The sequence below is a fragment of the Artibeus jamaicensis genome, unplaced genomic scaffold (assembly GCF_021234435.1).
Source record: "Artibeus jamaicensis isolate MK-2021 breed Jamaican fruit bat unplaced genomic scaffold, CSHL_Jam_final scaffold_612, whole genome shotgun sequence".
In the NCBI taxonomy this organism is placed as follows: domain Eukaryota; kingdom Metazoa; phylum Chordata; class Mammalia; order Chiroptera; family Phyllostomidae; genus Artibeus; species Artibeus jamaicensis.
Genome location: NW_026522049.1, coordinates 667,715 through 680,253, shown reverse-complemented (window position 1 = coordinate 680,253; position 12,539 = coordinate 667,715). Strand labels below are relative to the sequence as shown.

Sequence of the window (12,539 nt, the reverse complement as noted above, 5' to 3'; positions counted from 1 at the left end):
TTTCTTTTCATCCTCTTACATAAAGTGTAGGATGAGCACGTTTCTGACTGGGTGGCTGTTTCCCCAGTGAGGGGTCACTCCTCATGGGCAGGAATCAGTCCTGGACCTCTCCTATTTTAAATGTAAATTCATTCTCACTTGGTCTTGCTGAGTGGGGGTCTGCTCTGCAGTGTCTAAAATAGAATAAAACAAGAATCCAGATCTTGCAGTGTGTGCTCAGGCCACCTGACACCCCATGAACCCGAGGTGGCATTTTCTTTTCCCCAACTGAGACATCACGGGCTGTACCTGGGAAGTCTGAGGTTGATCTAATAAAAAGGCTACAGATGATGAAGAGAGAGAAAGACCCCTCATCCCTTTTGGGGACTGTGGCAGGGGGACATTCTGTAAGGTTTTTAAAAACTGGACTAAACCTAATTCGCATTTCCTTTAAAAGAGGTTGGGCTCTAATCTGTTTTTCATGAAACATGTAGGTCCCACCTTAGCCTTGTTGAGCACATCATGTGTGATTGGCATGAGCCCACGGCCTGTGCGCCGAGGAGAGTGGGAGGTGGTGCCAGCACCGGGCGCTGCCCCGAGCTAATGCCTGCTGGCTCCGTGGTAAGTGCGGGCCTTCGGTAGGCTGCAGACAGAGTGACATTAGGGAGAAACAACATGTCAACAATCACCCTAATAAATTTTGTACGAACACATCACTTCCATCTAATGGAAATGTAGCTCTCTTAAATAATTGAGAGGCCGTCCTCATCAGGGGGGTTCAGCTGGGATCTCGGTGCACTAGGATGGTCTCCAGCATCTTAGAAGCCTGTGTAACTGATACGTGACATGAGTGGCTCAGCTAGTGCTCCCGTGGGCTGTGTGACGTCCCCCTCCAGCCCCCACACGCAACTCCCCTCTGTTGCCCAGGCTGTTACAAGGCAGCTCCACAATCAAAGCTCCACTGCAGCCACTGACCTGCTGAGACTCAGGGTTAGTAAATTATCCTTTTTAACATGGGCACCAACACGATCAGTTTCCCCTCATGGTGCTTCCTCACTGTGTCTGCTGGCCAGCCACTGTGTCAGCAGAAGGCCTTGATTTTAATGGGGTGACAATCTTGAACATTCAGCGTGCAGCTCATTTTTATGTGCCAGAAGGTAGTAACATATGCTGCGGAAGCAAGAACGTTTGCGAGATGAATGGTGGGTGAGTGAACCAGGAGAAAAGGTTGCAGAGGCTGACAGAAGTTGTGATTGAGCAAAAGACTTGGTGTGGTCTCTGAAGGCGAGACAGGAGCAGGAGTGCGGGAGGGAAAGAGGATGGCCAGGGAGCTCAGAGGGCCTCTCGCACCGCCGAGAACAGTGGACTCCTGCTTTGTGCAGAGTTTTCCTGGGGTTTGCGGTTGGGTCCGAAAGGCTCCTAGGCCCTGCCAGCCATGTGGCTGGGTGGTCTGTCCTGCAGAGGTGTGTCTCCCCCACAACGGGGGGACAGGCGGAGTTCCTGGGTGGGGAGAGGAGGCACAGGGTGGGGAGTGAGTCCTTCAGGAGGGATTCATGTTTTTTCCTCTGGCCTTGGCAGGAGTGGTGACTGTGTCACAGTAAAGGCTCATGTGGCTTAATTACTTCTTTTTAAATTTACAGGTAGTTCCTGAAATGACTGAGCTATTGAAGAAAAAATGATTCATGATCATGTCTTAAGGAGAAAAATTATGAGAGTATTCAGCTGCAATTATAGAAAATTTGTGGCTGTTATAACAGTCATTGGAAAGCTGCGTTTCAGAACTTGAGAAAAAATTCTAACAAATGACACAATGCTTTTTTTATGGGGCTATTATGTTTCTTTTAAATTGTGGTTCCAAAAAAGAATTTTTGAAGTTTTCTAATTCTGTAATCAAATATATAATAAAGTCTTTCCACAGCTTAAAAACTACCACCAGAAATATGCCTAGCTTGGTAAAGAGAGAGAAAATTGAAGAAAGGTAGTAAAAATCCATTTATTGTTATTTTTATTTATTTATTTATTTGTTTGTTTGGTTGGGGTTTTTTTTGTTTGTTTTTTTTTTGTTTTTTTTTTTCCTGCCTGGTTCATGGAGGGCTCTGTGTTTGAGGCAAGAGTGTAAATAAATATCAGCATTGACACCATCTTAACCCCGCTCACCTAGTTGTTGGGGGAACAGGGTTGCCGATATAGAGTTAAGAAAGCATAGCCAGGGCACATGAACCTGATCTCACATATACCTCCGTCTTCAGAAAATCATAGCCGGGGTGACAGGAGCAAACCTGACTCCAACCTGGCCCTGCTGAATGTGTTCACTGGCTGTGCTTAAATTGTTTTCCATTTCACTTCAGGTGTGTCAGCTGACAGGGCTTTGTGTCTGTAAAGGAGAAGGGATAAGAAGGGGTGTGTTTTCAGACGGTATGGCCTCTTCTGCTGACAGACAGTGTGATCTTATTATAAATGTCTAACATCCCGCTCAGAGGATGCTCTGGCTGTTGTTCAGCCCTCCCGATGGCTTCCCCTGGGCTCTCTCAGAAGGCAGCCAGGCCTGCAGGCCGCCACGCGTGTGGTTAGCTCTGGCACTCACAGTGTTGCCCGAGGGCACAGCTGAGGTCAGGAGCATTCCTTGGAACCCGCAGCTGTGCGTGCAGGCCCTGAGCAGGTTGGAGGGCTCTGGCCAGGCCTGCAGGAAGGCGTGGACAGGTCTCTGAGCTGCAGGAAAGGTGTAGCAAGAGCTGCCACCCCAAAGCAGGTGTGCAGCAGTTACAGGAGTTAACAGGACAAGGGCAGCAGCAGGGAGGAGACAGGAAGTGCCGGTGATATGCAGGACGGGGGCAGAGAGGCCCGCCCCGTACTGGCTGGTTGAACCTTTTTGATTTGTGTTGTAATCATTTGCTGTGAAACTCTAAGAAGTTGAGTGTTTCTGGCATTTCAGCCTTGTGTTTTGAGAGGAGAGTGAAGCTCTTTGAGTCAGAGCCATAGGTCCCTGCACGTCTGAGCTGCGCAGTCCTCTGGTCAGGCCCCTTGTACAGATGGGGGATCCTGAGGAAGAAGCGGAAGAAGGTAAAGTGGCTTGTCCAAGGCCACGTGGTTTTCAGGCTCTTCCCAGAGGAACTGACCTTGCGCAGGGCTGTCTCCATTTACCCCTCATCTCTGTTGGGCATGGTAACTGGGGACAGGAGAAAGAGCAAAGGGAGGACCGTCCCAGGTGGTGCCCTGGCATGGTTCCTAGTGTCATCGGTGAACTGCTGGGTCTTCTCCCTTTGGCTCCCTCTTGTCACGACTGCTCCAGCAGCTGTTCACTTAACGTTGACTGGGTACGATTCATCGCCATCATAATAGTGTAAGTATGGTGCTTACTGTGTGCCAGGCACTGTTCCAACAGTTCATACATGTTGACAGTCCTCAGACACACTGTCAGATTCTGTTAATATCCCCATTTTACAGATAAGGAAGCTGAGGCACAAGGAGGTAACGTAACTTGCCCAATTCACCTTATAACCAGAGCCGGGATTTGAAACCAGGAAGTCTGTGCTTCTGTCTCCCTTTGGCTGTGGGAGCAGCGAGACTCGCTGTACAGCACCCTCAGGTAAAGGGCACTGAGTGCTGGGTGCTGGGTGCTCACACGCGGGGCCCTCGCTGAGGAGGGAGAGGGTTTTCTGGGGCTGTCTTTCCAACAGCATTTTATTCAACTTGAAAGCCCCTCTGTGTGCCACTTGGATTTGACCTTTTTTACTTTTATTAAAAAGATTTTATTTATTATGTTTTTAGAGAGGGGAAGGGAAGGAGAAAGAGAGGGAGAGACACATTGATGTGCCTTGGACACCCCCAACTGGGGACCTGGCCCCCAAACCAGGCTTGTGCCCTGACAGGGAATTGAACTGGTGACCTTTTGGTTTGCAGGCTGGCACCAGTCCATTGAGCCACACCAGCCAGGGCTGGACTTTACCTTTAAAACGCAGCTGTGTGGGGTGGGGGCAGGTGGTTAAAAACATTACATATGCCAGAAGGTGCGAGTTGGTGTGCCCTCCCTGTCTGTGTGTTTTATTGGAAACAAGCAGTCAGTTTCTGATGACTCTGCCCTGTACCTGGCCCGAGGGTCCAGGGCTGTGGCCCTGGGGCAGGTGGGCAAAAGGGTTTGGGGCAGCTCTCTGTGGTGTGGGTGCTTTTCCTGTGTGTTTTGAGGTCTTTAATCAGCCTCATACAGCCCCTGGGAATTTGGTGGCCTGGTTACGTGGACAGAAACCTATAAGGGCCTCTGGATCAGGAGGATGACCCCTCACTCAGCTTTTCAGTGGTTGAGAAAACATAGGGTCCAGCCTCTCCCTTGGCCCACGGGCTCAGCAGCTGTGCTTTGTGGGCTCTGGGGCAAACACCCGAGAGATTCTGGCCCAGACTCTGCCCTAAAGGGGGAGAGCATGTGGCCCTGAAGGAGAACAGCACCCCAACTGGCTCTGAGAATACAGGCTTCTGGGGCCACACCCTCAAGATTTTGCAGCTACCGGGAAAGACAGAATGAAATCAGGGGATTAGAAAAGCAGATCAGCCCTGGCTGGTGTGGCTCAGTGGATTGAGCGATTGAGTGCGGGCCTGTGAACCAGAGGGTGGCCAGTTTGATTCCCAGACAAGGGCACGGGCCTGGGTTTGCAGGCCAGGTCCCCAGTAGGGGAGGCATGTGAGAGGTAACTACACATTGATGTTTCTCTCCCTCTCTTTCTTCCTCCCTTCCCTTCTCTCTGAAAATAAGTAAAATCTTTAAAGAGAAGGAAATCCGATCAGAGGGGCTCCCTCTGTGAGCCTTCTCTCATCCGTGGGGTGGAGTCTTCAATATCAGCATGTTGGGGCAGAAGCAGCAACAGATCAGAGGTCACACAGGTGCCTGAGGCTGTGAGGGGCAGGAGAGGGGTTATGCCGACTGAGTGGTGGACTGAGGAGTGTGGCTTTCTCCCCTCACAGGTCAGTGGTTCTCAAACTTGCCCTCACGTAATACTGCCATTTTAGGAGCTGGACCAGGGCTGGTACTGTGGAAGGTGTGTATCTTTTCCTGTTTTGCAGGAAAAGTTAATAGAATTTCTCCAATTGTAGGTCCTCCTAACAGACTTTCCCCCTAAAACTCTGGTTGCTGCTATACCTTCCTAGTATTGTAAGCAGATTGCAAAGCACACGGACAAGCAGCAAACGGGTGTTATTACCTGAGGCCGTCAGCAGCCGTGGACCCTCCACAGCTTAGTTAGTGAACCTGCACTGGCTACTTACAGATACTGTGAGTGGTAAGTCTTTCTTGTTTATACATTAGAATGCAATGTGACATATGCAGTATGTCACATACTTCGTGGCAAGGCCACGAAGAGCTTTGTGACTTTCTGAGGCCTTGCCACAATCCTGGCAACCGGGGTCTTTGACATGTTGTGAGGAAAGCCTGTGACCTGACCTCAAGGAGTGACCTAACCCAGTGGTGTGTTCAGGATGGATGGGGAAGGAGATGGAAGTGACTGGCAGGCTTTTGCGGGAATCCTGTGGCCTTGTGCCCTGGATGTGTTTGGCTGAAAGCTCTTTGGTTACAGAATGGGTCCCAGGAGAGTGGAAATGGGTCCAGAGCTGTGGGCGAGGCTGGCAGAGAGTGGGGCTCTTCCTCCGGGGCCAGTGGGAGCCATGCTGCCAGCAGAACCTGGGCGTGTCTGTGCTGGGCTGGGGTTTGAAACCCTAAGTGCTCTGTCTTCTGAAAAGGATGGTTGGCTCAGTTGCATTTCACACTGTCTCTTGAAAGGCAGTAGTTTTCATCTGCATAAAAATGGGCTTGAGAGTCTAGGAAACCCAGAGGACAAGCTTGATGATAAATGCAGTTGGTCAGCCAGAAGTGACTTGACTGATAAAGCTCGTTAGGGTAATAAACTGCCACAATTTAGTATACCGCTGGATTTAAAAAACATACCTGTGGGAAACCCAAGTTGCTGATAATCCTAGGTCTATAAAGTAATTTCATGCAAGGTCCTGCATCAGAGGTGGAAAGGGTAGGAAACTGAAGAAATCAGGCTCTTGGGAGAGAAAGTGGTTTGCCCGAGTCACAAAGGCAAGTGGTGGGACTGGAACGCAAGCCAGAACTTTTGGCCAACATGGCTTATTGGGAACCAGCTGTGGCTTCTCTGACACAGGGATCCACAAAGCAGGTGGCGTTTCCCCTGCTTTCTGGATGAACAAATTGGCTGAAAGGGGACAAACCAGAGAGGCAGTGAGATGTGGGTCTGAGCTAGACTCAGGCTCCACTTCGGGAGAACAGGGGCAGCACCTCTCCAGCTTGGCTGGGGTGGGTGCAGCGGAGGGAGTGAGATGAGACCTCTGAGCTGAGTTGGGAAGGGGCAGCTCAGCTAGCCAGCGAGGAAGTGTGTCCCACGCAGAAGGCCAGCATGGACGAGCTCCAGAAGCACCAGAATGTGGTGGGCTCTGGCCCCAGGTCTGTTCTAGCCTGCACCCCTCTGCTCTGGGCCACTCTGCTCGGGAAAGCAGGGCTCTGGTCTGTACCCCGGCGGTCTCTGGTGGCATTTAGCAAACTCCATCCCCACAACCCATGCTCCTTCGTTATGCAGGGTGGGTAGGGGGAGTCTACCTAGTTGTGAGGCCTCATTGATGTTGGGGAGTCTACAAGAACACTTGGTGAAAGGTACCCCGTAAATCTTAGCTACTAAAGAGATTTGCCATATTCATCACGGTGTTTAGTGTCCTGATTGATCTGCAGGCAAATTTAATTCATTTGCTTGTTTCAGGCTGAGTAGGCAGCCGGCCCCCCTCTGCTGCAGCCTAGGGCTCTGCATGACACTATGCCCACACATCTCTCTGGTAGCTTGCAATAAATTCAGCAGCAAATGTCCTATCATTTTTTTGGATAATTATTTGTTAGGAGACAGTACCAAATTTCTCAGCACTGGAGAAAAAAATCTGGAGTGGTTAGGAATGCCTTGCTCAGTTGATGTCAGGGAAATAAATGTAGGTTTTGGCTGATGCTGGAAAGGGCACAGGAAGACAGCCTGTCTGGGGGAAAGCAGCACTCTTTTACCTAACTCGAGGACTCCGGGACAGTGTCTATAGGGGAACCATCAGGGATGTGTGAACAGGGATGAGCTTGGAGGAGCAGGCAGGGCCTGGGCTGGGGGCAGCACACATCCTCGCAGCGCCCATACACCCTACCAGAACCTTTCCCCCTCCCCAAATAGCAGCAGTAGCTGGTGAATAACTGAGCATCTCCTGGGCAACCTTCTGCAGAAGTGCTCAGCATGGGCAGGCAAGCAGCATCCCCGGCGTCTATTATTGATGAGGGTGGTTTCTGCTGGGTCTCCCTTGAAACATTCTCCAAGGGCCTTCCCTCCATTATGTCAGTTGCACCCCTTACTTAGCTCTTCAAGGGTGTGGGACCAGGAGTGGTTATTCTGTTGGTGTGGGGAGCAGGGCCGGATAGCAGACCAGAAACAGGGTTGGGCTGAGAGCGCAAGTGTCTGGGCCTCAACGTACCCTGAATGCCCAGCAGCACCTGAGGTGGAGGTGGAGGTGTCCAGGCGTCTCTCCAGCCCTGAGGTGTCCTTCAGTACCTGGGCTTGTCTGTGTCAACCCCAGAGCTGTCCTTGGATGTGCTTGTTAAGTGCAAGTGTTTTATTGACTTACTAGTAAGTTACTTTCCTTTTTGACCTTGTCTCAGGTGAGCTTTCATAGCCCTGTTGTTAGTCCTCTTTAGAGACACGGAGAGTGCCCCTCAGAGGAGTGTGGAAGCAGCACCAGACGAGAGCCTCAGGAGAGATGTCTTGGATTGAGAAAGTGCTCCTGAGCTGAGGGACAGGGAGGCGTAAACACTGCCGCACCTCTGATGTGCAGGGTGTGCGGAAGCACCATCTGCGTGACTTGGTCTAAAAAGCCAGGGTTTGGGGTAGAGGCCTTGCCCAGGCCTAGCTGGGGACGGGCCGTTGCCTCATTCAGGGAAGGCAGGCTGTGGGCCAGGCCTGTCCAGCTCTGGCCCAGCTCTCTTGGGGGCCGGCCACCAGCACTGCTGGCTCTGAGCCTTGTCCCTGCTGTCAGGGTTGGCATATCCAGGTGGCACTCTAGCCATGAGATTGGCTCTTCTCCAGCTCCCGTGGGGAGGCTGTGCTGGGAGGCTGTCTGAGGGACGGCAACCACCAGGAGGCCAGAGGCCTCACTTCCGTCCCTAGCTGTCTTGATGTCACCTGGTTTCATTCTAGGGGGCTCGTTTCTCCATGTCCAGTATGGCCCCTGCCCCAGACAGACCTGGATCTGGATTCAATCCTCCTAGGAGTGTATTTGTTAGCTCTGTGCTCTTGGGCAAGTCATTTAGTGATTCATCCTGAGCTTGTTTTCCTCTGAAGCAGGGAAAACAGCACCCACTCTACAGGACTGTGGTAATGAGGGAAGACGGCGTGGAGCCCGTCCGAGCAGGGAGGGAGTGAGCGGAGCCATTTGCATCATCACCCTCTTGCTGGCTTCCAGGAGAAGCTGCTGTTACCCAGATTCCCCTCCTTGTGGGAGGGCGCCAGGGGGCTCTCGAGAAGGGTAGATGGGCAGGGGGAGCCACTTCCCAGAGCTGCAGGCCTCCCAGGGAAGCCATGAGAGCCAGAGCTTACTCTCTCACCTGCCGTGCTCCACACCTGCAGGCTCCACCCCACACCTGTGCCCTGGCATGTTAAGTGTCACCCACTACAACTTCGACAGCAGACTGTCCTCGGAGAGGCAGCAGCTACCTCCTGGGGTCTTTCTCCTCAGTCTCCATCTGGTCATGTGGCAGTTCTACCACGAGTACTGCCTGTTCAGGCAAGAAGATGGCAGCGGGTGCTCAGGCAGAATTCCAGCTCACAGCAGTTTGTAAGTACCCTAAGAAATGAACTTTCAAAAGTGAAGATATGCAGATCCCATTTCTAGGTGAGAAAGTGGTGGCAGAGAACAGGAGATACTTGCCTCACCTCATTCCCCCTTGCTGTCCTTTGGTTTCTCTAGAGCAGGAGCCACAGCAGAGGTGTGTGCGGGCTGGCAGCTGGGCCTCACCTCTGGCTCAGGACAGGCCCCTCTACCTGTCGGGGCAGCCAGCACGCACCCCGATGGGGTGATGAGGATGGTGGCTGTTCTAGTTGAGCCTACAGACCACTGATCCAGGACCCTGCTGGGTCCTGCCCTAGAGACTGTAAATCGTGAAATGCCTTCCAGCCTGTCATGTGAAAAAGCTGAGAATGACTGTTTTGCTTCCAAAAGCTCTAAAGCCTGGGAGCACAGCACCTAGCACACTGTCGGGTGAGTCTGGGCTCCAGTTTCGGGGTGTCTCATTAGTGTTTGACCTTGGGAGAGTCTGAAATGTCTCTGAGCCTTGGGTTCTTCATCTGTGAAGTGCAGATGCTGACAGCACCCCCCACAGCCCCCAGAGTCATCAGGGATTAAAGAGGCCCGTAGGTAGAGGCCTTAGTTGAATGCTCAGTCCTGGACGTTTTAATTCTGCTGTTGGGGACACAGGATGCCTCAAGTGACACCCTGGAAATGGCTCAGTTGGGCAGCGATTCCTTTAATGTTTCAAACAACTGCTCACCTCCCTGTGAGCCAAGACTCTCCCTCCCTTCCAGTCTAGTCCCGTCTCTGACTTTGCCTGTGCTGTGGCTTTGTGGGCTCTCAGGGCCGAAGGGAAGCGGGTGCTGACAGCCCTGGTGGGGTCACTGTGCTGCCAGGTGATTTGTGGGGCCACAGGAGCTTCTGGGGAGGGTTGAGTGAGACAGTTGCACACCAGGAACAACCTGGACAGCAACAGAGGGGAGAAAGGGCGGCCAGAGTGGCAGGTAAGCCAGTTCATGAGGGGACTGTGACGAGGAGTGCCGCTGGGACAGTAGGAGTCCAGCTCCCTCCCTCATGACTTTTTAGAGTGTGTAAAACAAAACACAGTGGTTACCAACATGAAATCCCTTGGAAGCTTTTCAGCAAGGGAGATAGGGAGGTTGGCCTCAGCTGAGCCAGGGCCAGGCCGTGTTGGGGTCTGGGCAGGTGATTAGGAAGGCAGAAGCCGTGACAGCTTGTGGGGAATGAGAAGAGCCACTGATGCTCTGCGTGTGTGTAAGCGGGCTTCAGGCTGGTGCTCAGTTTTGCACCTGCTAAGTTTGAGGTCCCAGGTAGGAGAGGTGGGTCACAGTCATCAGAGAGGAACATGAATTCCGAGCTCTGTTTTGGTGGGAAGATGAGGGAAGGGACAGTAATCATCTGCAGTCACACACCCAGGCAGTGTGAGAGAGCTTCCCGCCTGGGCCCAGGGTGCCCTCCACTCTGAAAAGGCCTCGGGACTGGCAGGCAGGGGTTGAGCCCCTGGATGGCTTTTCACCAGGCCAGCTCCAGCCCACAGGCACTGCAGACTCTGCACCTAGGCCAGCAACCAAAGGAAGACCTCTGCCAGCCCAAATCTCAGTGCAGCTGGTTTTTATTATTAAAGCTGAGTTTGCAAAATGGCTGTCCCCTGCCCCCAGGACACTCCCATCCACCTGCAAATTCATCCCTTTATGTCCTGTGAAAGTGAAAACTAGGTTTGTCTTGAAAAGACCCAGAAAGGCTCATGCGGAAATGAGAGAATGAGAAGGAACAAAATAGGCTCAGATGGTGGTCTTCGTGAGATTGTGTGGGCTCCACCCAGGATTCCTGGACGGGAGGGCTTGGGGGGGGTGGGGCTTGGCAGCCCCTGCTCACAGTGCTATTCCCGAGGGTCCAGGGTGGGCGTCAGGAATGAAGGCAACGGCAGAGGCTGAGCTGGGCCTGGACTCCACCCTGCTGAAGCTGGGCCTCAGGCTGGTTTTGTAAAAATGGTTAAAAAACCCAGCCGTGAGCACCGCCTTCCCCTGGTCAGGGCCAGAGGAGGCACCAGCTCTGGGCTTTGAGGTCTGAGGCATGTGTCCTCCTTTCCTGGTATCACCTCCCTGGAGGCGGGCAGCACCCTGAGAGGCCAGGTGGGCTCCTGGGTCCTACCTACATGGGGCCCCAGCTGTGTGCCCTTCTCCCACCACGTGGAGGCCCTAGGCTTCAGGGACCCTGTGCAGTGTTTGCTCTTTGGATTCCAAAGATCTGAATTTGTGCAGCGTGGGCGTGGCTGGCTGGAAGTGGATGACAGGCTGGATCTGAAAGACGGGAAAGCCCTCCTGGTTCTTCTGGTTGAACAGACTCACCCTGTGCTCCAGCTCCGGGCTGGTTTGGGCAGAGCTGGCTGGGCTGGGCTGGGCTGAGGGGGCTGGGTCCAAGGCCCTCTGGGACGGGCAGGGGTCCTCTGACAGGGAGGACAGCAGATCCTGGACTGTGGTCTCCGTCACTTGCTGCTGGGGTGGGGGCGGTGGTGGCAGTGGCAGGGGAAAGGGACTGGGCTCGGAAGACAAGTCATGGGTGGTGCTGCCATCCCTAGAAGAGCACAGGGTGCTGCTGTCGCTCTGGGCCTCAGGGACCGAGCTGTCAGTGGAGCAGGACGCACTCTCGGAGGTGCAGCTCACGCAGGTGCCCTTACCGCTGAGCTTCAGGGGCACGTCCACCGAGAAGAGGTCAGAGGAGACATTGGGCTGGTGGATGTCTACGGCAGCCGTGGTGACCAGGCACATGGCTGGCTCTGGGACTCCGCTGTCTGCAAGAAAGGAGGGGAGCTGGTAACGTGTCACCCTCAACCCCACCTCTGGGTCCTAGTGAAGGCAGGTCCAAGCAGAACCAGTTCTTGGACCGGATGGTGATGCTACTGTCAGCGAGTCCAGAAAAACGTGCATACAGGTATGTATATGCCCACACACAGGATCTTCGACACACTTCATTATGAGTGGAAGTGGGTCCACAGAAGAAGACAGTTTGCACACACCCCCTCTAGCCACCCCGTTTCGCCCCAGCTCCCCACTTTAGTTCTCATCAGCTCACCTCCATAGCTCAACCCCCTAGCACCCACTGTAGCTCACGCCAATAGCTGGTCACCATAAGTCCCCTCTCTGGCTTCTCACTCTAGCTTGCTCCAGAGGTCCCTGCTGTAGCTCCCCATTCCAGCTTGCCCTCTCCCATGTTTCTTAGCCCCCCGCCCAGCTCATGGTGCTAGATCCTCACTTTAACTCCCCATTCTTTGCTTACCCCAGTGTACCTTCTAAACTCCTCCCACTCTGTCTCATCACCCTAGCTCACCCCCTAAATTCCCACTCTAGTTCCCCACTCTGGCCGCCTATTCTAGCTTGTCCCCATAGATCAACCCCTGCAGCTAGTCTCCCAAGCCCACACCTTAGGTTCCCAAGTCTAGCTTGCCCCTCTAGGTAGCCCCCATTTGAACTTGACCCTCCAGCTCACTACCCTAGTTCACCTCCTAGCTCCCCACTGTGATTTATTACTTCATCACCCTTTCTCCGAGTCATAGAACTCTTGCTCACTAGCACCCCACCCTACTTCATATCCTCTAGCCTCTAGTTTACCTCTTAGCTCGCCCCTCCCACAGTTCACACCCTAGCTCCTTTAGCTCATCCCCAAATCCCAACTTGAGCTATTCATGCTAATAAATCCCCAAGCTCAAACCCCTATCTACCCAGCTGCACCTG

The 12,539-nt window shown here is 53.1% G+C and overlaps 2 protein-coding genes across 3 annotated transcripts in view; one reads left to right on the top strand and one right to left on the bottom strand.

The window, feature by feature from the left end:
- ETFA (electron transfer flavoprotein subunit alpha) overlaps window positions 1-1,908 on the top strand; it is a 54,451-nt gene extending 52,543 nt beyond the window's left edge. Inside the window, exon 12 of the mRNA XM_037155914.2 lies at window positions 1,620-1,908. Within this exon, the coding sequence (XP_037011809.1) occupies window positions 1,620-1,658 (39 nt within the window). The 3' untranslated portion in view covers window positions 1,659-1,908. The remainder of the gene's footprint in view (window positions 1-1,619) is intronic.
- An 8,494-nt stretch (window positions 1,909-10,402) lies between these two features.
- The window catches only part of TMEM266 (transmembrane protein 266), a 51,303-nt gene continuing 49,166 nt past the window's right edge, over window positions 10,403-12,539 (bottom strand). For both annotated transcript variants that reach the window (XM_053659010.1, XM_053659011.1), the window contains exon 10: window positions 10,403-11,599. In XM_053659010.1, coding sequence (XP_053514985.1) covers window positions 11,007-11,599 — 593 coding nt within the window. In that variant the 3' untranslated portion in view covers window positions 10,403-11,006. The remainder of the gene's footprint in view (window positions 11,600-12,539) is intronic.